Consider the following 22204-nt stretch of genomic DNA (forward strand, 5'->3'; position numbering starts at 1 on the left):
TGGGGACTCCGCCCTAGAAGTTCACGGAGACGTTTGACGTTCCGCCCGAGCTTTGGAGGAAATGAGGGCTTCTGCACGTGCGCTCGGTGGGGTGGCCCCCAGCAGCGCACCCGGCGACGCTGACTTACTCCCGGATCCGGAGCGCGGGATCGACGGGCCGCGATGCAAAAGACAGGGGGCAGCAGAGCTCCCGACGCGCGCACATTCTCGCGGACGCGCTTTCGCACTTAGGAGCAGTTTGTGTCTGACACCATCTGGAGAGGATTTACATGGCTTTGATGCTAATATGGTAAGACTTATTTTCCATTTATGTGTTTTGAAACCGAAAGCGTTTACGACCCGTGGCAGATGCCCAGAGATGTGGCAGCCAAAAAAGGGGGGGGTCGGGGTGGAGTGTCACAGTGACTATGTGTGGGGAGGGGGTCGAGTTCACTTCCTTCACACTCTGTGCTGCTGTGGTTTTATTTCCCAGACAGGCGCGTGGATCTCTTTCTTTTATTAGGCGGGACAGTGAACGCGCGCTGCTGGTGAGTTTGGGGGGGGATTTCGGTTTACCGTAGTTTTACCACGCCAATGATTGAATGATTGATGGCTGGCACCTTTAGCCACCCGATGCGCTCGTGCTGAGTGAGGGGGGTCGAGGGAGGGTTTGACTGCGCGAATTGCGCTAACGCCCGGTGCACTACTTCTGATCCACGGGTTCCTGGAACGCCTTGTCCACCGTGTGCGCGTGTCCACAGCGCGTCCAGAGCGCGCGCGCGCTCTTCCACCGTGTCAGCCAGGCTTTCGTCGCGCACCCCAGGCTGGCAGGACGTGCGCAAAGCTGTGCGCGCGGCCCCGGCGCACGCTCCCGACTATCTGTTGCGGCTTGTTAACGGAGTCGCGAGCGAAGGCGCGAGCGGCGACGTGCGCCTTGAAGGAGAAGTTGTCGGGAGGGGGGGCGCCCTGGCGGTGCACGCGGAGGAGCGCGCGCACCCGTGTCACGGCCGGCACACGTGCACGAGCTCCGCCGCGGGAGCTGCCCGGCGCGGCGCGTGCCTCTCCGCGGGGAGGTCCGGTTACATTGTAGCGGAACAGATGGACGGACGCGTCGGCGCAGCGAAAACGAGGTCGCCGCCGCCGCCGTCGTTGTACTTCGCACAGGTGCGATCGGACCTGCGACACACAGCGGGGTCTTTCTCGTCAAATAGCGGGATTTTATTTCAGTACGAACGTATTCAGGCTGCAAGTGGCGTGCGCCGTTCCAGCACCGTCGATATCATGCACAGCGACGCTGTAAGTACCTGCGGTGTGTGTGTGTGCAGGCGCGCGCGTATCTGGCATGCGTGTGCGGAACGCAACGGTCTTCAGGTACATCGTGGCCATGTGTCCACTTGGACTAAGATGTAAGCTGTTCAGCAACCGGGGAGCTTTTCCCCTTTTAATCTGGTGTGTGTGCGCGCGCGCCCTCGCTTTCCCGTGTTTGTCTCCCAGGTGGTTATGACAGTAATGTGTGTGGCTGATTTCCTTGCCATGATCAATCAATGGGCACTGAATCTTCGGGCGCTCTCGTGGGCTGCTGTGCTACAAACGGAGGACTTTAGCTGCGCTCCTCAAGTTCAATTATTCTTCGGCCACGTCGGGCTTCACGTGCGCGCGCCTGTGCTGAAGGCAGGGGGTTTAAATAGCAGCGAGGCCAATGAATACACCCCCCCCCCACCCCTTGTCCTTCAGATCCACTCCACACTGATGCCCAGCTGCGTGTCAGTGGCTCCCAAATGCAAGTGTAAATGCACTTAAACATTTTTTAATCCTCTACTAAACAAGAACTCTTTGTGTTTATTCATTTATCTTTTGCTTTTCTGCACATCAACTTGGGATGTTGGGCAAATCCTTGTGGAAGGCCAATTTATACAGCTGGGTAATTTTTACTGCAGCAGTTCTGAGTACCCTGCACAGGGGTACTACGGCAGGAGGTGGGATCTGAACCTGCAACCTCTGCGTCCAGAGGCAGAAGCTCCAAATATGACGCTACCTGTTGCCCCCTTTCGGCCTGCATATACAGATTGTTCTGGATTATTGGTTACAGACCTTACTGATGACCTTCCTGTTGGTAAATTAAAATAATGGTTTTGTTTTGGAAAGAACATTTAATAATATATTCATTTTGTGAGCGACACCTTTTGGTCAAGACACTCCTGACCCCCACTAACCACAGGCTCCACAGAAGTAAAATGCAGCAAATGGTTATTTTGTTCATAAACAGAAATGGCCAAATAGTTTTTTTTTTTTTTTTTTTTAAAAAAAGTCAATGCAACATGCATTAAGACAATGATAAATAAGAATCAGGCAGTACCACCTCAACTAATACTTAGCGCCCAGCAAACCTCAGCAAGGCTTGATCATCACTCCACCAGATCAAGTACGGCACATTCCGGAAAAATGGAGATAAAAGGCAGGCAGAGAGACCTGCAGATTCTGGGCACTGGGTTAAAAAAAAAAAAATCCCCATTTAGAGATAACAGTAATTGAAAGCCATATGTCCACAGTATTAGATGTGGTGCCTAAATTTACAAAAGGCAGCCAAAGTCGTTACATTTGAAGCAGGATTCACCATTCTGTGTCTGTGCCGATTTCTGTGGATAAAATGCCATGTTCCTCTATAAAATCTCAAAATATTAAAAAAGGAGGTTCTGCAAAAAACACGTGCGCGTTGTCTTGTCACGTAACTATAGGGACGGTGAATATGCACCTTTCTACTACGGTCCAGTACAGAAAAAGACATCAAAAAAGCTTGGATTAAACTTTGTCGTCATGCTTTTCATATTTTTTTTCTATTTATTCATAGTTAGTGTTCCTTTCAGCTTATTAATGGCAGTGCCTGTGCTGCTCTGTGCATTTTATGTGATGGTGCTAATGAAATATTGGTCAAATCTGATTATAATATGAAGGGCTGTCAGGTTGGTTGCTAAGGGATTTGTAATTCAGTGAATCATTTGCTGTACAACTTTCATGTTTCTTGAATTTTAAAATGCACTTTCAAATCTGAATGCGCTAAGCAATATGAAATCTGAGGCATGCTTTTAGCGTGTCCTTCCACCAAGCCTGCCTTTCCCAAGAGTTATGCACATGTCGTTTGGTCGGAAGTATGGAAACTTCCCGCTGTTCTTGTGCAGTGACTTGACCTTGTCATTTCAGTTTATACCGTACAATTCCAGGGCCCCTTTGAGTAAATGAAGCTCATGTCGTCCGCTTTTGAAAAGATGTTCATGGTAGACGGGGGCACCGTTACTGTTCCACATTTTAATATTCTTTGAAAACATGATTCCGTTTGGTGTGGAACTTCTCCATCTGAGGAGAAATGAATCCTGGGAATTATTCAGTAAGACGGCTGTGCTCTTTCACCTTTAACCACTTGGTGAAAAATCTGAAGCCTTTAGCTTCTTGGGTTTTGTCTCTAATATGGTGGAATGAGCTCCTTCTGTTCCTCAGAGCTGCTGAGTCTGCCTAGTATTCGAAAAGGATTTCAAAACACATCCGAGACCCTCTTCTCCCAATTACTGAATAAATTTATATCACATCTGTCATGGGCGCCTTCCAGACTCTCAACTATATAGGCAGCAACTCATGTGAGGTGTGCTGGCAAACAATCTGCTCTTCGATAAATGTCTGTCTATATCGAAGGCTCTTCATCGGTTGTAAAAAAAAAAAAAAAAAAAAAAAAAAAACCTGAGTTGTGCGTTGCGTTGGAGGAAAGTGTCAGCTCAGCGGATATATATGTTACCGTAATGAACATTCTGGAATGTGTTTTGCATTGTCTTCTTCTCGGTGTTGGACTGACACCGGGGCCCAAGGACATGGGTTACCAAATCACACGATGAACTACAAATGAGAAATTAAGCAAGCTCCCAATTTGTCTGTCGTGCAAATTAATTGACTAATTTATCATTTTCACCAGAACCTGTCTCGTTCGCCGATTTGAAGAGAGCTGGAGAAGCCCAAACGTGGCGCCGTGCGACTCGAGCGTACCGTAGGATCCCTCCAAGATCTCATCGTACATCATGCCGTACTTCTCTGTGAGAGCATTTAGTGGGAACAATGGCCAGTTCAGCATTTCCGAAACTGCAGTCCAAGAAGACAAAGATTTAAAGCTGAACGATGAACGAACAAACAAAAAAAAAAGTCTTATCTGTGGGTTTAAGGTATAGTTTATCCCACAGATGTGATTCCCCCCCCCCCCCCCCCCCTTGCCGTATAGCAGAGTGCTGCATGCACTGAGGACTCTACCAACACAACAAACTGACACAATACAGACAGTCCCTGAGTTACGATGGTCCGACTTAGGATTTTTTTGGCTTTACAATGGTGCGACAGCGATAAGTGTTAGTAGAAACCGTACTTCGAAACTCTCTCGTGATGCTGGGCACCAGCAGTGATCCACATCTCCCGGTCTGTTACACGGTCGCTAGGTTATACAACCAATACTCTACAGCGTTCTGTGTTTCCAGTGTTTTTTAGATACCCCCCTGTATCTATGTTGTGTTTTGTGTATCCATCATATCTACAAAATGCCCATCTTTGCCTCCTGCTACTGGTGAGAAGAATTGGAGGAGGGCAATTACTCTTGAGGAGAAAATCAAGATAATTGCCCTGCATGAAGACTGCAAGCCCGTAATGGCCATCGTATGCTAGACTGTAATGTTCGGTAGGTTAGGCGTATTAAATGCATTTTCGACTTGCAATATTTTTGATTTACAATAGGTTTATTGGAACGTAACCCCATCGTAAGTTGGAGAGCATCTGTAATTTCGGATTCTTTGACCAGGTGCAAAGTTACCTTTCTACTTCAGAAAAAGCACGTGGGGGGTGGGGGACAGGATCTGAATCCTCCGGTTATTCCACATGGGACATAAAGCAATTAGTCACATACGCGTACGCCGACGGCAAAATATAAAAACTGCTGCTTATTTAAGGAGCATGTCTTGGGGATTTCGAAGGAAGCGCAGCACTTGGTTACAAACCTTGCACGAATGCCGAGTATAGAAAAGCCCGGAAAGCAAACCTGGGATTAAACCTGGGACAATGGTGGTGTGACACAGCACTTTTCTCCACGCTGTTATGCTTTCCAGGGTTGGAATTCTTTTTTTTTTTTTTTTTTTGCGCCTGTCTTTGTGGTGTTGGTCAGCTGGTGAGATCAGACACGCGTTCGTCTCAATGATTCACGCTTACGGTTTTCTTTGCGTGTCGTCGTGCGGTCCGTTCACTCATTTGCTCAAATGGGGCCACCTTGGGGCACGATTAGCTGCCACCATTTCTGTCATCTTGGGCTGTCTCACTTTAAGACACTGAGTAATTGGATTTGTGGCGCTTTTGGGCTATGACAGCAAATTCACGTTTAGCTGCAGCGTCCTTATCGAATCAAGACCCTAGCGTCAGCCGTCCCGAGATGTTTGTCCCTCTAATCTGTCTGTGTCACCTGGAAACAACTGTGGCCAGCAGCGGTGGGCGCCTGACCTGGCGCAGGAGGGGGATTCAATAACGCTGTCAATTGAAACGTATGGGCGCTGCGGTGGCGGGCGACCGGTCCGCTCTCACACTGCGCCTAGTGCCTTTCTGATCGGTCTCTCCGCGAGAGAGCAGTGGGGCACCTCTCATGCAGACCTACACACTGAACCGTTTTCTCAGTCCCTGCGGTTTGTGTTTTCGTCCCACAAATTGTGTCGTGCTGGAGACCCAGGAAAATAAGTCTCCTCTTTTATAAAGCCACACGCTCAGCTTGTCGTTATATAGCAGTGTATAACTTGCAGTTGGGTCGTTCCCGTTTAAGCACGTGGTAGCGTAGTGGTTAGAGCTGTGGCCTTTGGGCCTAAAGGTTTCGAGTTCAAATCCCACCTCCAACTGTAGTACCATTAAGTAAGGCACTTACCCTAAGTTGCTCCAGTAAAATTACCCAGCTGTATAAATGGGAGGGGGTGCGGTGGTGCAGTGGGTTCGACCAGTTCCTTCTCTCCGGTGGGTCTGGGGTTTGAGTCCCGCTTGGGGTGCCTTGCGACGGACTGGCATCCTGTCCTGGGTGTGTCCCCCTCCAGCCTTCTGCCCTGTGTTGCCGGGTTAGGCTCCGGCTCCCCGTGACCTCGTATGGGACAGGCGGTTTGACAATGTGTGTATATATGGGTAAATAATTGTAAGTAGCTTAACGTTGTAAGTCGCTTTGGAGAAAAGCATTGGATAAACGTAAGCGTCTACGTGCTCGTCTTGTACGAGCTCAACGTCGCAATCTGCTAAGTTAATTTATCGCTCTTAGAGTTGATTTTCTGTATGAAAATAATCGCTTTTAAAAGTCTATGAAGATTCTCAGTTATCCGGGTCATGGTATATCTAAAAACAAAGGCAACTGGACTTGCTTGAGTTTTCTTGAAGATGTTTCACCGCTCATCCAAGCGGCTTCTTCAGTTCTAAGTGACTGGGCGGGAGTTGAGGTTTTTAATTTGGAACATATGTGGGTCGTGCCCACTTGAAACTCGCATGACTGGGGTCTTTTAACAACCCGATATTCACCTGCAATTAGAGGATGTTCAGATTAACCTGGGTGGTGTTCTGTTTTTCCACAATTAGCGGTACTCTAACAACCCATTAGTGGCCAGAAACTCCGGACTCAAGGTGTGAATGGGTGTGAAATTTTTCGGGGACGGACGCTAAGACTGTGTTATACGTGGCTGATAAGTTGTGTCTCAGTCCACCTCCCCTGTTCAGAGAGGGGTTTTCCAATTTTGCATAGATGGCTTCCTTTTACTCCTCTTTCAAACCATCTGATAGCTCTTAAAATAATGAAGAAAAATAATAGCAGTGATAGTTTTTCGAACTTCTCCCGTCCGACAGGTGTGCACCAAAACAACCAGATACAAAAATAGTTTCTTTCCGCACGTCGATCGTTGTTAGTCTGTGCAACACTCTGTGTATGTTGTTTTTTTTTTTTTTTTGTCTACTCTACACTATGAGCCATTGGGAACCGAAGCCGAATTCCCCGTTTGCGTGTGCGTGCTTGGCCAAATGAATCGGATTCTGATTCTGCATGCAAAGTTGAGTCTTTTTCATGTAATTTAAGGATAACTATGTATAAGTGGGCTTAAGAAAGTAATTAGAACAGTTTGAAGTAGTTTTGGAATCAGTTTAACTTATTTGTTAGTAAGCGCCACATGAAAGATTTGGTTTAGAGAGCTCTTGCCAAGGTCTCTTACTGCATGTAATTGAAATGTAATATTTTATTCTTTGCCGAAGATGGTTGTGTTAGACGGTATGTTTACCCAGCATATTACATTCTAAATATAATTTTCAGTTATGAGATATCTTGCATAACTTGATTGTTGTTGTTAAAGCAGCATTTGCGGTGCCTGTTGCGTGTTTTGCCGAACTTCTCGATCGCTTCACGTTAATTGGTCCGAAGCAAACTTGTCCAAGTGCTCCGAGTGGGAAAGCCGGCTGGAATAATTTTAATTGGAATTACATTTTCGTATCGGGCAGGCTTGATGTCGCTCGGTGAGTGTTAATGAAAGAAGCGCTGTCATCTCAAATTTCTAAATATTTTTCCCCATCTTTGCGAGGGCAGTAGGTCGCGCAGTGGTTCAGGATGCGTTCAGCTTTGTCGTCTTTACCTGCTGCTTTACGTGTTGATCCATCAGTGTCTGCAGCACGGCGGTACCGGGGTGAGGAGATTCTTACGCGGCGAGGGAGAGGGTGATTCATCACATACGATGTGGTAAAAGGAAGGGAGGTTCACCTGCACGAGCTGTACACGGAGGGAGGGGTGGTGCTTGGAGGGGAAAAAAAAAAGGCGGTCGCACACCGGTAAGCAGATGTGTCCGTGTGGTTCGGATCCCAGATGGGCCTTGCTGTAACTACCCGTAATTGTCCCAGTTGAAATATCCAGCTGTATGTTTGGTTCAAAACTGTCACTTTGGGTTAATGTTTCAGCGAAGCAGCGTAACAACGGAATGTACTGCGGTTTGGCCGGGCTTCTTGCTATTGCTCTACGGTTGAACTAACGACGTGGGCTTCTCTGAAGATACCGGGAGAGGTTTAGCTGCTGTCTTGACCTTCCTAATGTACACAACCCCGCAGTAACGGGTAATATCGGTGTATGGGTTGAACCGGGGGGTCATGTTGCCCACAGCTATTTCTGCTTTTCGCAGCACTGCCGTCCTAAATGATTGAACAAACGAGATCAGCGGCATAGTTTCTCTTTTCAAAATCTGCGGTCGTTTGTCAACTACTAAGTAGATAAATAAAAGCGAAGAATTAATAATTGTAGAATTCGATGGATTATGGAAAGTGTGATATACTGTGTATTTGACAAAACTTGGAAGAAACATGAGCGGGGAGCTGCTGCACTGACATTAAATTTTAAATCACGCTATTAAAGTCTGATTAATGCAGACATTGTTTATTACATCTGGAATCGAAGTACGTGAGGAGGTATGTTGTCCGTCTCCAGTTTTCTCCGTCCGCCTCCGGTTGATACGATGGGATGCCGAGTCACGCAATCCTCAGACCAAACCTTTGCTACCAGTCGATTTTTGTGACGCTTCAAATGTTTGTGATGAACGGTTTCTCACAGTCACCGATGCCAAATTGACGTGATGCTCGTGTTGTCCGGTCCGCTATACCGATGGTTCGAGGAAGGCCTAGCGATAGCGGCTGGTGTCATTAAACTGATCCGTTAGCCGGGCTGTAGACGTGGCGAGAACACAACTTCCTCGGTTCGCATCCAAGAAGCAGAGAGCCGCTTGAAGTGGGAAAGTGACGGCGCAAAAATGACAAAGCAGACGTGCGAAAGAAGGAGGGGAACGGCGGCGGCGGCAGCGGGTTTGCCAGACAGCGCCATGTGCCAAAGCCTTGCAGCATCCATTGCCTCATTACTATAAACACAAAAGCACTCCAGTCAAAGCAGTCATTTGTTGCAATCGGGATGATGAAGCACATAATTATATTAATTTGCTCCCCTTATTTAGGTCATTCATCTTAGCACAACTACACGAGTCAGTCACTCATGAGTTCATGCATTTCGTTAATGAACAAATCTGCCCTGAAAGATGCTTTGAGATAGGACTCCAACGATGCTCTTCGTTGCTAAGCTGACGGGGCCTCTACAGAATTAACGAATTGCTGGGCGAGCGGAAGTTAAGGGATCTTTCGCGGGTAACCACTCGAATGAACACTAAACACAGCGGAAGGGTGATGCGGCAGATGTCTAGTCCATTGGCTCTCCTAATGACTCCAGACACTTCAAAACAGCCCTTCTGCCCCGCTTGATTACTCCAAGCAGCTGGTAATGAAAGCTAATTTCACCATCGTACCTGTACACATTACCTTACTCCAGGCAAGACAGTTGCAGAGATTCTGGCGATGAATATATTAATAGAATTTAACCGCTGAGTCATGGAGTTCCAGTTATAGTTTACATTTATTCATTTAGCAGACGTTTTTCTCCAAAGCGACTTACGTTTCATTGAAAATACAATCTGTACATTACGTTGGCAGAAAGAGAGTTAAATGCAGACATGTTATTTTTAAGTGCATCTTGTTTCTTTCCACCGTATGAACCAGTGTTCATCACATGAGTAGCTGCATTAAACTTCATCCAAGTATCCATGTTTCCTGATCGCCTTCCTGGTAGTAGTTGGTTTTTTTTTTTTTTTTTTTTTTTTTTTGGGAGATGGAAACTTTACATGACATTACAGGAGTAGCTATGTGAAGGTTTATCTGGGCATGATCTTAAAGTTATGGTGCGTAAACATTTACACCTTACGTATACTTAAGAGATGATGGGTGAAGTGAGTCTGGAAGAGATGAGTTTTAAGACCCTTTTTAAATGTGGCCAGAGATTCAGCAGTTCTGAGTAAGGGGGGGGAGGTCATTCCACCACAACGGAGCCAAAATCGAGAACCTCCGTCCTTCACCTTTCATGCGTGGGACCACCAAGCGGGCAGAAGTGGAAGAGCGTAGCGGTCTGCTTGGGATGTATTGGATGATCGAGTCTTGTAAATAGCTGGGAGCAGTTCTATTGATGCATTTGTAGGCCATAACCGGGGTTTTAAATTTGATCCGGGCGGCTATATGAAGCCAATGCAGAGAAACGAGTAGAGGAGATACATGGGGAGGCTTTGGCAAGTCAAACACAAAGTTGTGGTTTCTACGACAGCAGAGCAAGAGCACAACGATCACGGTCAAGTTGAAATGGACCAGTGTTCCCCGATGTAAAAAATCGACGAGTCTGGATTTGTAATCCAATAAATGTGCTTAGAGACTCTCTGTCCTTGAAGACCAAGAAACACGTTTAGCATGTAGCTGTGGCGCGACGCATTCCGAGATGGAACGGAATCGAAAACGTCCGAGATAAAAGTAAATCGGATACTTTAATAAGACGCTACAAGTGATGATCTGAATAGGGGAAACAGAAATGGACAAAAGATTGCGTACAAAACATAGGTGAACGTTCTGTTGCAGTTTTTGTAGTACCCAGTACCTGCAATTTGTTTAAAAAAGAAAAAACACAAAACTGCACACAAGCATTGGCACAGTTTGTTTTCCTCAAAATTTAATTTAAAATGATAATTAGTGTAATAAAATTAATAACTATTGAGATGTCTTAAATTAGCTTTTTCTTCCTCTGGCAACAAGGTCTGAATTACCATTGCATATGTTACTGTACACTTGTAGGAAAGAATTTCAAATTAAACGTGCTTAGCAAGTCAAAGTGTGAATTGCGATGTAAATTAGAATAGCCTAACACCGTGAAACCACACACACAGTGTCAGTGAACTCTTTACACACAATGTACGGCAGTTTAATTTCAGCTTTGTAAGCCTGACTGGGAAAATAATTGTCAAGCACATTTATGGATTTCTCCTGCTTTCTGTTTTTGATTCAGAGGTGCAAAGTCTTTGAAATGCACAGCAAAAAAAAAGCTGTAAAATTAAATTTGATTGCTTGTACATTCTTGTTTGTAATAATGTAGAATAATTCTTTTGTTATTCTGGCACTTTAGAATATCGAATCTATAAAGATAACCAAATTATATTCAATCAGCAGTTGAATAATTGAGAGCAAATACCAACAACGTCTAGAAAAAGAACATCAATGCAATTAAAACCTTTAAACATGGATAAGCATGGTCTGTGTGACAAAGGAGTCACTTAATTTAACTGTTGACCATACTTTCTACAGTTTTTTATTATGTGTAATGCAATTGAACCAAGAACATGTCTGTGTAATTCCAAGGGCAACGTTTGATGTGGCAATGATGAACATTAGTGCCTGTCTGCAGGAGCATTAGTGTTAACCCAAAAGAAAGTCCTCTAGTTCATCGCTGAGCAAAAGAGATGAGGAAATTGGTGCTGAATTCCTTTCTTTACTTGTGATAGTCTTATAAATGCTCTTTGGAACTAGGGTTTAGTGTTTGGGAGGGTCTCAGAAGGTTATTAATTTTGATTTCATGCTCTTTAAGCTGGAACCAAAACTGGATATAGGAGCTGGAAAGGAAGAAGCTCTGCTCAGGATGCAGATGTTGCTTCATAAGAGTTTGGAATAGGGCATGACTTGACTTTTCCCTTCTGCCGGAATGAGTAGATCCATTCCTTTTGAAGGTACAGGCTTCATGATCAAACCCCACACCTTCTCATGCTGCACTCAGCGGCTCAGTGCTTGTCCTTTCAGTTCAAGCGAAGTGGCAAATCACTCCTTAACGCAGCTGCCAGGGTCCCTGTCTTGTCCACCGAACTCTTGCGTATGAACACAGTTCATTTTTGTTTAACAACCTTCAGATGTCCTCAAGGACGTTCTCATAATTATCCCTCTTTCCATCATGAATGTTGCCTTGAATAGTGATGCCTGCTCAGACTCAAGGTACTGCCCGGTGTCGTTAAACTCATGCGGTGCGTTGAAGGAAACGTGCCCTTGTTCTACCTACACGTTCATTCAAACGTTGGTCCAGTCCTTCGCAGCGAAGTAGCGTTGCGGTGTTCCGTGTTTCTGCTTAATACTCACTTACATCGAAGTCCCCCTGTGCTTATGAGAATGCAGCAAAGCTGTTTTTAGAGCGGACAGGAGGGGGGTTTCTTAAGTAGATGTAATTATAAGAACCCCGCAGAACATGAGATATCCTCTGCAGAAGGTTAGATGTAAATTGGTAATTTCAGGCCTAATGCGAATCATGCTTTTGGCTGCCGATTTTTTTTGGCACGCTCTTAATTACAGCTGAGAGTAATCAATCAATGCTAGTTCCTGTTCCACAATGTTACGTTTACTCTCCGCTCCATTACTTTCCATATATTTTGCGTTCCGAGGACAGCGCTGCAGGCTAATGGCATATCCTTCCGTCGAGTTGGTTAAACAGCGGCGAGCAAAATGGATAAGGTGTGTTAACGCATTTAATGTGGCCAATTACGTTCCTGAGCCCTGTCAGAATCGTGGGGATAAAGTAAGTCGAGCACTACTGGAAAAGCATCGATTCGCTTCCCCACTTTGACGTGCTGACCATATGAAGTCCTGCTCTCCAGAAGCTGATGCTCTTTAAGTATTTATGTATTCTGTTCTAGCAGCGACGTTCCCGTCTACTTTACTCATTCCTTTTCACACACAGTGTTTCAAAAGTCTTGCTTTTATTTTGTCCAGTAACATTTTCATTTTTTGTAATTGGAAGAATGCAGGATTATTGTGATTAAAAAAAAAAAAAAGGAAAAAAAGCCTAGAACTAATGACTGCAGTATTTTGCTCAGAATATGTATTATAAAATGTAAATACATAATATGAAAAGATATAATACATAATACACATATTAAAAAAAATACATAAAATACCCTAAAATCCCTATTTAATGCCCCCACCCTATTTAACGGCCCTACCCATTTTTGAAAATACCCGGCTCATTTTTTTCAAGTAATCGGAAAATAATGGGAAAAAAAACTTAGCGGTACCAAGTTTTAAATCCCGTTCTCTTCCGTAGTTCGTAACATGAAACAATCCACAAACACACATTAATAATTATGTGAACATGTCACGCTTCCGTGAAAAACATTGACAACTGTTAAACCATATTAACACATTTACACAGTGTAAACAACAAAGATAATCCACTGGTTTATTAGTGTCCGGGAGTATCGTAATCCGGCGCCTCCCCGACGTCTGTCGCATGCGAGTGGTCAGATTCGGAGTCGGAAATTTCACACCCAGCAAGGCCGGTACTACCCCCGGCGACGTTCTCCAGCACGTTTTCACTTGGGATGCTAGGGGGTAATACCCAATGTACTTGTGGTATTTGCATGAACTTTTTAGGGAGAGAAATGATCGATTTCACTACCATATGGCCTCTAATAAACGCCCCCCTTTTGGAAAATGTAACGCCCCCGGGGGCGTTAAATAGGGATTTTTCGGTACATAATATTCACAAATTTGTAGCTACTCCTTTCTACACTTGGATTTACATTTATTCACTTTCTTGTTTAAACTTTGCTTTTTTAAAAAAAAAAAAGGAGTACCGCATAATCCGGTTTAGGAGTTATTTTGGGTCTAGAGTTGTAGTTGCTCGGCAAACGATCGGCGTCTGTCTTGAACGATTATTTTCTTTCTTTGAAACTGAAGGGTTAAGTGGCCTTGTGCGTTTTTTTTAAAAACGGAGCTGGCGGGTGCTCTTGTTTCTGGCTGCCTGAAAGGAGAGTGACAAATGAATCGTATGACTATCCAAAAGTGCTTCTTGAAATTTTAGTCCCTCCTCCTTTCAAAAACGACCATGTTTGAGAAATGCGCAGCTTGAAGTGACCTGCTTCACACCTGCTCCTAAAACCTGTCCCATCAGATCTTGCCGGGTGTTTTCTGAGATTTAGCCTGACGAAATCATCAGTGAAGGTGGGGAAGGTCATTGTGATGTCAGCCGCATGCAACGTTTGAACAAATGGAAAATATTTTCATGCAGGAGGTGGGGAAAGTATAGGGGGGGCAGGAGTTTGCACATGTATTTTTTTGCAGATTTTATGGCTTGATTTTTGAATAATATGAATAATTCATAAAAATGGCTTCAGCCCTGCTGGTTAGCTGGTAAAATGATTCATGACCCCAGAGCAGCACAGTAAGGACGGCTGGAAACAAATGAGATTTCACAAATAGGAAATGCCACAAAGGTTTTTTTTTTTCCAGGACGTGTAGACTAAAACACTGACTTTGCTCTGCATTATTTACCGTATTTTAAAATAAGATTTTTCAACAAGCTGGGGCACACGTATTTAAAAAAAGCAACATAACCATTTATTTATTCGACTTGTTTTAGTTTAATTATACTATGTATAAAGTTAAAATAGTCATACATAGAGTATATGTTCGGCTCTTTTGGTCATTTTTAGTTTAGTCAACATATGAGAGTGAATGCAAATGGAATTTATGGAAAAGGGGAAAGTTTTTCACGTATACATTGGTGACACGGTGCTGCAGTGGATAGTGCTGCTCCCATACAGCACCTGAGCTGTTCAGGTATAGGTTAAAATCTGGTTCAGAGTGTATGGAGTATGCAGTTTCTCCTGATGTCTGCATGGAGGTCCTCCAGGTGCTCTGGTTTCCTCGCACAGTTCAAAGACATGGCGTTCCACTGAACTGGCCTAAAGCGTCTGTGCAGTGTGAATGCATGATTTTGTGTGAGTGGCTACCCTGAAATAGACTGGCATCCTGTCCAGGAACACCCCCCCCCAGCCTCGTGCTCAGTGTTTCCAGGATAGGCTTCAGACCTCTGCGATCCTGCTCAGGATAAGTAGTATGTAAAAACTGATGAATGGAAAAGAAGTTTATACATTATGGAAAGTAGCTTAAGTACATGTAATTAATGAGTACTCAACAGATAAAAATTCGGAAAATTTAAAAAAAAAAAAAAAAAAAAAGAATTTCTGTGTAAAATGTGCAAAAAAAATGGATGAGACGATACAGGGAGGAATGTGTTAATGAATCCGTGGGTGCTTGAGTTCAGGGAGCACCTCACAGATGCTTGTCCCCTCTGCAGTGACAAAACTGGCCCTTGTTTGGTCGCACTTATAAGAGAAAGATGATCGCAATGTACGGTCGGTGCCAGTGTCACAGTGGCAAGTCAGCATCCCTGTGTGCTTGTAGCCCAAAACGTGCTCAAGGCAATATGTTGTCAGTGACAGTATAACAGGTCTACAGTCTCTGGTGTGACTTCAAATCCTGCTAAGTGCTTCAGTCTTTGTCAGCTTCCGAAGATGAGCTTCTCACGGTTGGCAATCTGGACAGGTAAGTGTACACGCGTACGCATTTCTGTCCCGGACATGTGGGACACTTGTGTGTCGCTTTGCTTTCGCTCTTCTGTCCAGTTTGTCCCACACCGGCGTTGTCCAAGTTCCCCAGATGCAGCCACACTTTACCCTGGTACTGTATACCTTACCTACCTTAGCTCAAAACTTAACAAAAGGATCTGTTCTTGCTAAATTAGAACGCTATTGGATTACAGATAATTATAGGCGGTTAATAAAAATTGCTTTTCGTGTCGATGAAATCCTGTCATATTGCGCTTTGCCAGTAAAGGCCAAAATACACTGTTGTGCCGCCAACTAATAAAAACGCTCTAAAGGAACGTGCTGTAATTGTAGCATCCATTTTAAACATATATAAAATATATTTGTTTATAATTATATTCATTTGTGGTTTAAAATAATGCTTTAATTGGTATGCAGCTGTGTTTGTTTTCGTATACATGTACAATTAACGTAATGCACTGGGACATGAGCTGCAGTTATTGTAAGCTGTTTGAGGGAAAACATTTTTCCTTCTGAGTCTAATGGAATCATTAAACGGTGAAACACACACTGTTTGTGGGAGTACTCGCCCTTCCCTCGTAATTGTTGCTTTGGGAGGTTTGCTGACATTTTGGCGTTGGAGCCGTAAACCGTTTGTTGTCTCCGTTACTTTGCGGGACGGAGGCGGCGATGAGAAGCGGCGCCCCAGACCATTTGCTTATTGGAAGTCGATAGCGACGCTGAGCGAGGACGGGTGTCGGACGAGCCGAGGGTGGTGTTATCTCCAACGGCCGTGCTCTTGGGAGACTGCCTTTGAATAGTTGCAAGGAAGCCACTGAATTATTTAAAAAAAAAAAAAAAAAAAAAAATCGGGTGATAAATACAGTTGTCTCCTAATTTTTCTGGCATTCTTAACGCGCTCTTTTCCATTTGCCATGCTGCCCTCGAACTTAAACTATCTTCAACCCGAAGGGATGTCAGGGTGGTGGCTACCGAGTTTGAATATTGCCATCATATTCATTTTCTGCTTGGTAATAATAAATAATAAAATCAATAATAAAATTGTTCCTTCACCATGTTATTAAAGCTGTTTGCATGACTGTTTCTCTGTTCTCCCTTGTTGTGTTGCGTTAGACATTTATGTACATTCTGAAATTTTTCTTTTTTTTTTTTTTTTTTTTAAATTTCTCTCTCTGAAATGTTCCGGTGAGTGTTCAGTTTGCGCTTCTGCTGCTCGGAATCGATAACCAGGGGTGGGAGCTGCGTTGTCTGGAATCTCCTCTGTGGGGATGTACAGTTGGCTGTTTTTGTCAGGACTGCACAAAGCATGTTTATTAAAGTAAAATGGCCACAAAACAGACAAAAAAAATTTTGCCGTGCTGAATTTCCGAACCTGTTGTGCGGGAAAAGGATGTATATTTATTTCCATAAGCGGTTTTCTGTGGTACAGGACCCTGTTATGTGGAGGGTGAGCGTACAGAAAATCATCCTCTGGTCACAGTAGTTCTCTGCGTTTGACAGCTGATAATCAAATATTGGAAAGGTTACTAACTATACATCTGATGAGGGGTAAACTCACATGAATAACTTTTATTGAAATTGCCAACAATAAATTAAAATATGCATACTTTTCCTCGTAAAAATAAGTGAATAAACGACAAATGACTAATTGACCCGTGAGACAGAATGTGGGACCTTTTTTTTTTATGAGTAAGAGAAAGTACATTTTGACATGCTTTTTATTTAACTTGACATCCCTGCTGTAATTATTGTTTTGTTTGTAGCAAAAAGGTCAGCTGTGTGAAGGAGAGTTTAAACGGTTTTCCTGAATTACAGGTTTCTGCCAAGCCACGCTCCAGTGATTTTGAAAAATATATATGTGTGCTACACCAAAGACAATTGTTTTGTGAAATTCTGTAGCACGTCTGTTAGCCGAAGGTGGTTTGGGTTCACCGTTTTACGTCCACATTAACTATTTGCCGTGTTCTGACTGTCCTCGGAGAAGATTGGATATTTGTAATCTCCTTCTCTTATAGAAAGACATCCTTTAGACATCCTTTAACATGAACTTCTTGGATGGTTGCAGAATGCCATGTTCATGAGTATGGAAACTGATAAATCTATGAAATATTACCTTAATCTGGTCAGTGGGGGCAGCAGATAGCCTACTGGTAAGAGCTGCTGCCTTTGGAGCCAACGGTTACTGGTTGGAATGCTATGGACTGCTGTAATACTCTTGAGCAAAGTATTTACCCTGAATTGCTTTGGTGAAATTACCCACCTGTATAAATGGGTAAATTATTGCAAGTAGCTTAATATTGTAAGTCACTTTGGACAAGAGCGTCAGCTAAATGAGTAAATGTATTGTAAATGTTACTGTTCGGTCAAAATACCTACGAAGAAAGAGCGCTGAGGAACCGAATCTCGTCTTCGATAAGTGAAAATGTTTTTCCCTCCCTCCCTCAGGTGGACACACAATAACGCTTGACGGAAAATGCGACTGAGGTCGTGGCCCTTCAGATGGCTGGGCATTGGGATAGGAGTCCTCTCTTTGGTGGCCTACAGCTACTGTCAGGACAATGGCGATGGTAAGGTATTTTTTTTGCTCTTCGCTGACTTGATAAAGCCGGCATGAGCTAAAGCATGTTTGTCAGAGGAAATTGCCTTTGTAGCCACTGTTGTGAAAAGCTTCACAAATATTCAGTGCTGTTATGGGAATACTGGTGAGGTGACAGTGGAATCCTTGGGTATCTTGCACTGTAACCCTCTTCACCTTTAAATTTAACGCCGAAAAGTGCGTAAATATTACTGCTGCCAAGTTAATGGTAGCTTCTGTTGACTTCTTCACTATTTCTGGGGCTTAATCCCTGATCATAACAGTGTTTGTGGGATGTTTAGTAACAGAAACCACTCTTATTCTGCACCTTAATTGGGGAGGATGACTTGATGCAGCAAATAATGTAAAAGAGAAGAATGATGAAGACAGGAAAATTCGTAAGTGTGAAAATTGCGCCCCTTTTTTTTTTTTTTTTTTTTTAAAGAAAACGAGAAAAATGGGTTGAGATGCTGTACGATACATTGTGCGATTGCAGTACGTTTAGTCAGTTCCTTTACGCTGTAGTTCGCTTAACACAGAATGTCAATTTACATGGCGCAGTACATTAGCAAAGATATATGCTGTGCTGATTCCCAGAGTGTTGGAGAAATGAGAAAACTGCCTCACCTCCCTTCCCTGGGGTGTACTCCAGTTTCATACTCTCTCAGTTTTGGTGAAACCAAGTGCTCATTTTCCGGTGCTAGCCCCAGCTCATTGGTGAATATCATATGTATGAGATTAATTTGAATTTATGGGAACAGCTGACTCACTGAGGCATGTGTTACTATCAGTTGGTGAAGTCAAGGGTGTAAATGTCTTTGCATCTGACCTAAGGCATAATGAAGTTAAATATTCTGAAACGTACTATTGATTTATTGATGCTTTTCCCTCCAACTTGGGGGAAACTTTTCTAAACGTATTCTTTGAAAGGGAAAACAAGACTGTCAGGACCCAGGTATTTGTTTCACTCCACTATTGGATTTAACCACTTAATTTAGACTCATTAATAAACTGTTTTCTCCTTTGGAGGATGTTCATTTCTTCTCAGAGGACATTATTCTTTTATACCTTTTAAGGTTTTTGTAGGCTGAATTAAACTGTTAAAGTCAAACGAGTTTAAAGAGGAAAAAATAGCTCTTACGCTGTCCTCCGGTGGTGGGTACAACATTGTTGACTTTGAGAAGCTCCCTGACTGTGGTCCTCAAGTGCTGTTGTGTCGTCTTGCGTTTGCCCAATCCCGGCTCATAATTGCTGTATTAAAGTCGTTAACTGGACTGCATGCCACCTTACCCTGGTATCCGAGGTGCCAACTAGCACTAATTAAGAGGGACACTCTAAAACGTAGCATTGAGAGCAGGCCTCCTGGGAGCGGAGGTGTTCACCTCTGGTATAGACTCTGCCTTTGGAAGCCAGGTGACTGTAATGATAAAGAAGATCAAAATGCCATATTTCCAAATGTGAATCTAGAGAAATTTGTTCATTTGCAATAACGAGCAAAGGCATAAAGGATTATGGGTAATTACAGGCCCGCAGGTGGCAAGAGCCCTTTGGAGTTGAAGGACCCGGGCTTGAATCCTGATTCTGCTTCAGTTCTAGTCTGCAAGAGCTTTATCCTTAATTGATACAGTAAAAATCACCCTGCTGTGTCAGTGGGTAAATGGTTACAAATAACTTACCTTACAAACCTGACTTTGTAGGTTGTTTTGGAGAAAAACATCTGAATTAATAATTTAAAAAATGTTTTTAGGGAGCGGCCTTGTGAATAAAAGAGGACCACACATTTTTTTTCCCCCGAAATCCCACATCCATACTTTTAATAGCATTCTTTTATCTCTTCCTCACATTAACAAATTTCCTGAGAGGCAAATACGAAGTATATATCTGCATTAAACATCACGTAAGTGCTAATATACAGGTCCTCGCCTCTCCTCGATTAGCGGTCATCGGTGACGTCGTCTCTGGATGTTGTTCTGCGGTGACTAAATGAGCTCTCTCAGCCAGCGGGGCTCGAGGTTGCGCGTTCCCTCACGTCACTGCGGCTCGCCGCGGTCGTATTCCACTTGGCTCGCTTTTAAATAGGAGCATGGCTCAAACTTCATTAATTCAGACAATTACACTTATACCAAGTCCCTCATCGCATGATTTATTACAGTCTCTTATAAGCTCATTATGTCACCCGACAGACTGAGCGTACCATGAGTTATGTATTTTACATGTATCTTATGGGTATTAGCCAGTATTGCGTTTATATGGCGTTGGATTCGTTCGTTTGCGCGTCGCGTTGCCCGGTGCGCCGCGGGAAATCGGCGTCTTCGTGTTTGTTGTTCCGAATGGAAATGCAGGTGCTCGCGTTTCCTTCATGGGAATTGGCAGCGAAAAAGAAAAAGAGAAAAGACACAGCGATGGCGCAGAAAGCGACCGGAGCAAATAGAGAGTGCATTTCTGTCATCCTACACTGATCGATTGCACTGCCAGGTGTAGCAAAGTCACTTCTGATACATTACTTCCCACCTATTGTGAGGATCTGGGTAATGGTGCCTTCAATAAAATGTGACATGCGGGCGAGCGTTCGAAAACAAACAAAGGCACAGCTGCCTGAAAATTGCAGTGGGGCAGGAGGAGAAAATTTGTACGTATCGTATCGGGAGAAACGTTTCCTCGGAGGGGGGGAGAGAAAAAATGTTTGCGAACTTTGAGTGAATTAGGGAGGTTTCCTTTTGTATCCTCTCGTTCCCGTACGTATTAAGTACCTTTTTCCCATACAGTGCAGCTACATACAAGGACCGTAACCTGCACAGTGCAGCTACTTATATCGACCGTGACCCATACGGTGCAGCTACATATATCGACCGTGACCCATACGGTGCAGCTACTTATATCGACCGTAACCCATACGGTGCAGCTACATATATCGACCGTGACCCATACGGTGCAGCTACTTATGTCGACCGTGACCCATACGGTGCAGCTACTGACCACCCGTGCAGCATTTTAGACACAGTGCAACCTGTACGTGAGGATTTCTCCTTGAACATTCAGATGAAGCACTAGTATCTCTTCTGCTCAGAAGTAAGAGAGCTGTATGTCGAGACCTGAGGTGTTTGATCGCTGGTGCATCTTTTCTGTCAGCGTGTCACTTTTTTTGTATTTGTATTTGTTGTTTTGTTCCTACCGGTCCGAGGATGGTTTGCTGACGAGTTTGTTCCGTTTTTCCCCGTACTCATTTTTCCACGTCCCATTAGCGCTCAGCGCCGCACCTGCACTCATCGCTCTCCTCGACCACTCTGACTGGAGCACGAGACGCCGCACCGGGCATTGTTCGATTTCCATAATCCTTTGCAGGGGCAGCCTTAGAGTCACTTTGATGACACCGAAGCTGTGAAATGCTGCGAATCCCCATTTCCGTTTAAAAAAAAAAAAAAAATTCTTCTTTTTTTGGGCACGGTGTTAGACATTTATGTGTTTACCTGTTTAGCATTCTAATTTGCTCCTCCAGTCTTGCCTTTCTGGAGGCTGTGAAGACTGTCTGGACATTTCTTACTCTCAAGATAACATGTTTAATCAGCTGTGCAGAGATCGGGGGCATCACGCGCAGCTTCACGGGGCTCTGAATGGGCCGGCCGGGCACCGGTTGGCGTCTATTTGTGGAGAATCCGTCCGAGGTGGCTTTCAGCTCTCGGATGCTGTTTTTCACCCCGGACGGTCATTGAGCACGGATGAAGGTGAGGGTGAACCAAGGCATTCCACACCACCGCTCCATCCTGAGCATCTGCCGTGGAGTCTAACTCCTACCTTTCGCCAGCCTCGCTTTTTTTGGCTTTAGTACGAGTCGCGTTTCAGGGAGAATAAAGGAGAATCGTTAAGGGCGTTCCTAATGATCACCAAATCCAGCACGGGTTTGAGTGAATCCACCCTCCACATTTTCCTTGGGCTTTTTTTTTTTTTTTTTTTTTCCCCTTCCACTGTTCAGTGCGGTTTAAAAAGCACAGCGTGTTTGAAACGCTCGTTTGGGGAGAACTTTGAGCCGCTGTGCTCCTTGTCCCCGTCAGTCTGCTGTCGCTAATGGACGGCAAAACAGGGAGCCCGAGAAGAAAAAGGAAAGATCTGCCGGGAGACTTGCGGACCTGCCACGTCCTCTGCGGGAGAACGGCGTGGACCTTTGGCCTTGACGCTGATTGCTGATATTGGGTCCAAGAACATGATGATTTACTCTGACTTTATGTGTACATCATGAACGCTTTCAGGATCCACTTAGGATCCCCCCCCCATTCAAGCAGTTTGCTTTTCGTGTTAATTTCAACATTTTTATTACTCGTTGCATTGTATGAATGTAAAGAAGGAA

The 22204-nt window shown here is 44.2% G+C and overlaps 1 protein-coding gene across 1 annotated transcript in view; it reads left to right on the plus strand.

Annotated features, from left to right (window-relative positions):
• The first annotated feature begins 214 nt into the window (after positions 1-214).
• The window catches only part of pcdh15b (protocadherin-related 15b), a 153460-nt gene continuing 131470 nt past the window's right edge, over positions 215-22204 (plus strand). The window contains exons 1-2 of the mRNA XM_029248851.1: positions 215-289; positions 17733-17854. Coding sequence (XP_029104684.1) covers positions 17761-17854 — 94 coding nt within the window. The 5' untranslated portion in view covers positions 215-289; positions 17733-17760. The remainder of the gene's footprint in view (positions 290-17732; positions 17855-22204) is intronic.

This window comes from Scleropages formosus, chromosome 24, assembly GCF_900964775.1.
Source record: "Scleropages formosus chromosome 24, fSclFor1.1, whole genome shotgun sequence".
Lineage (NCBI taxonomy): Eukaryota > Metazoa > Chordata > Actinopteri > Osteoglossiformes > Osteoglossidae > Scleropages > Scleropages formosus.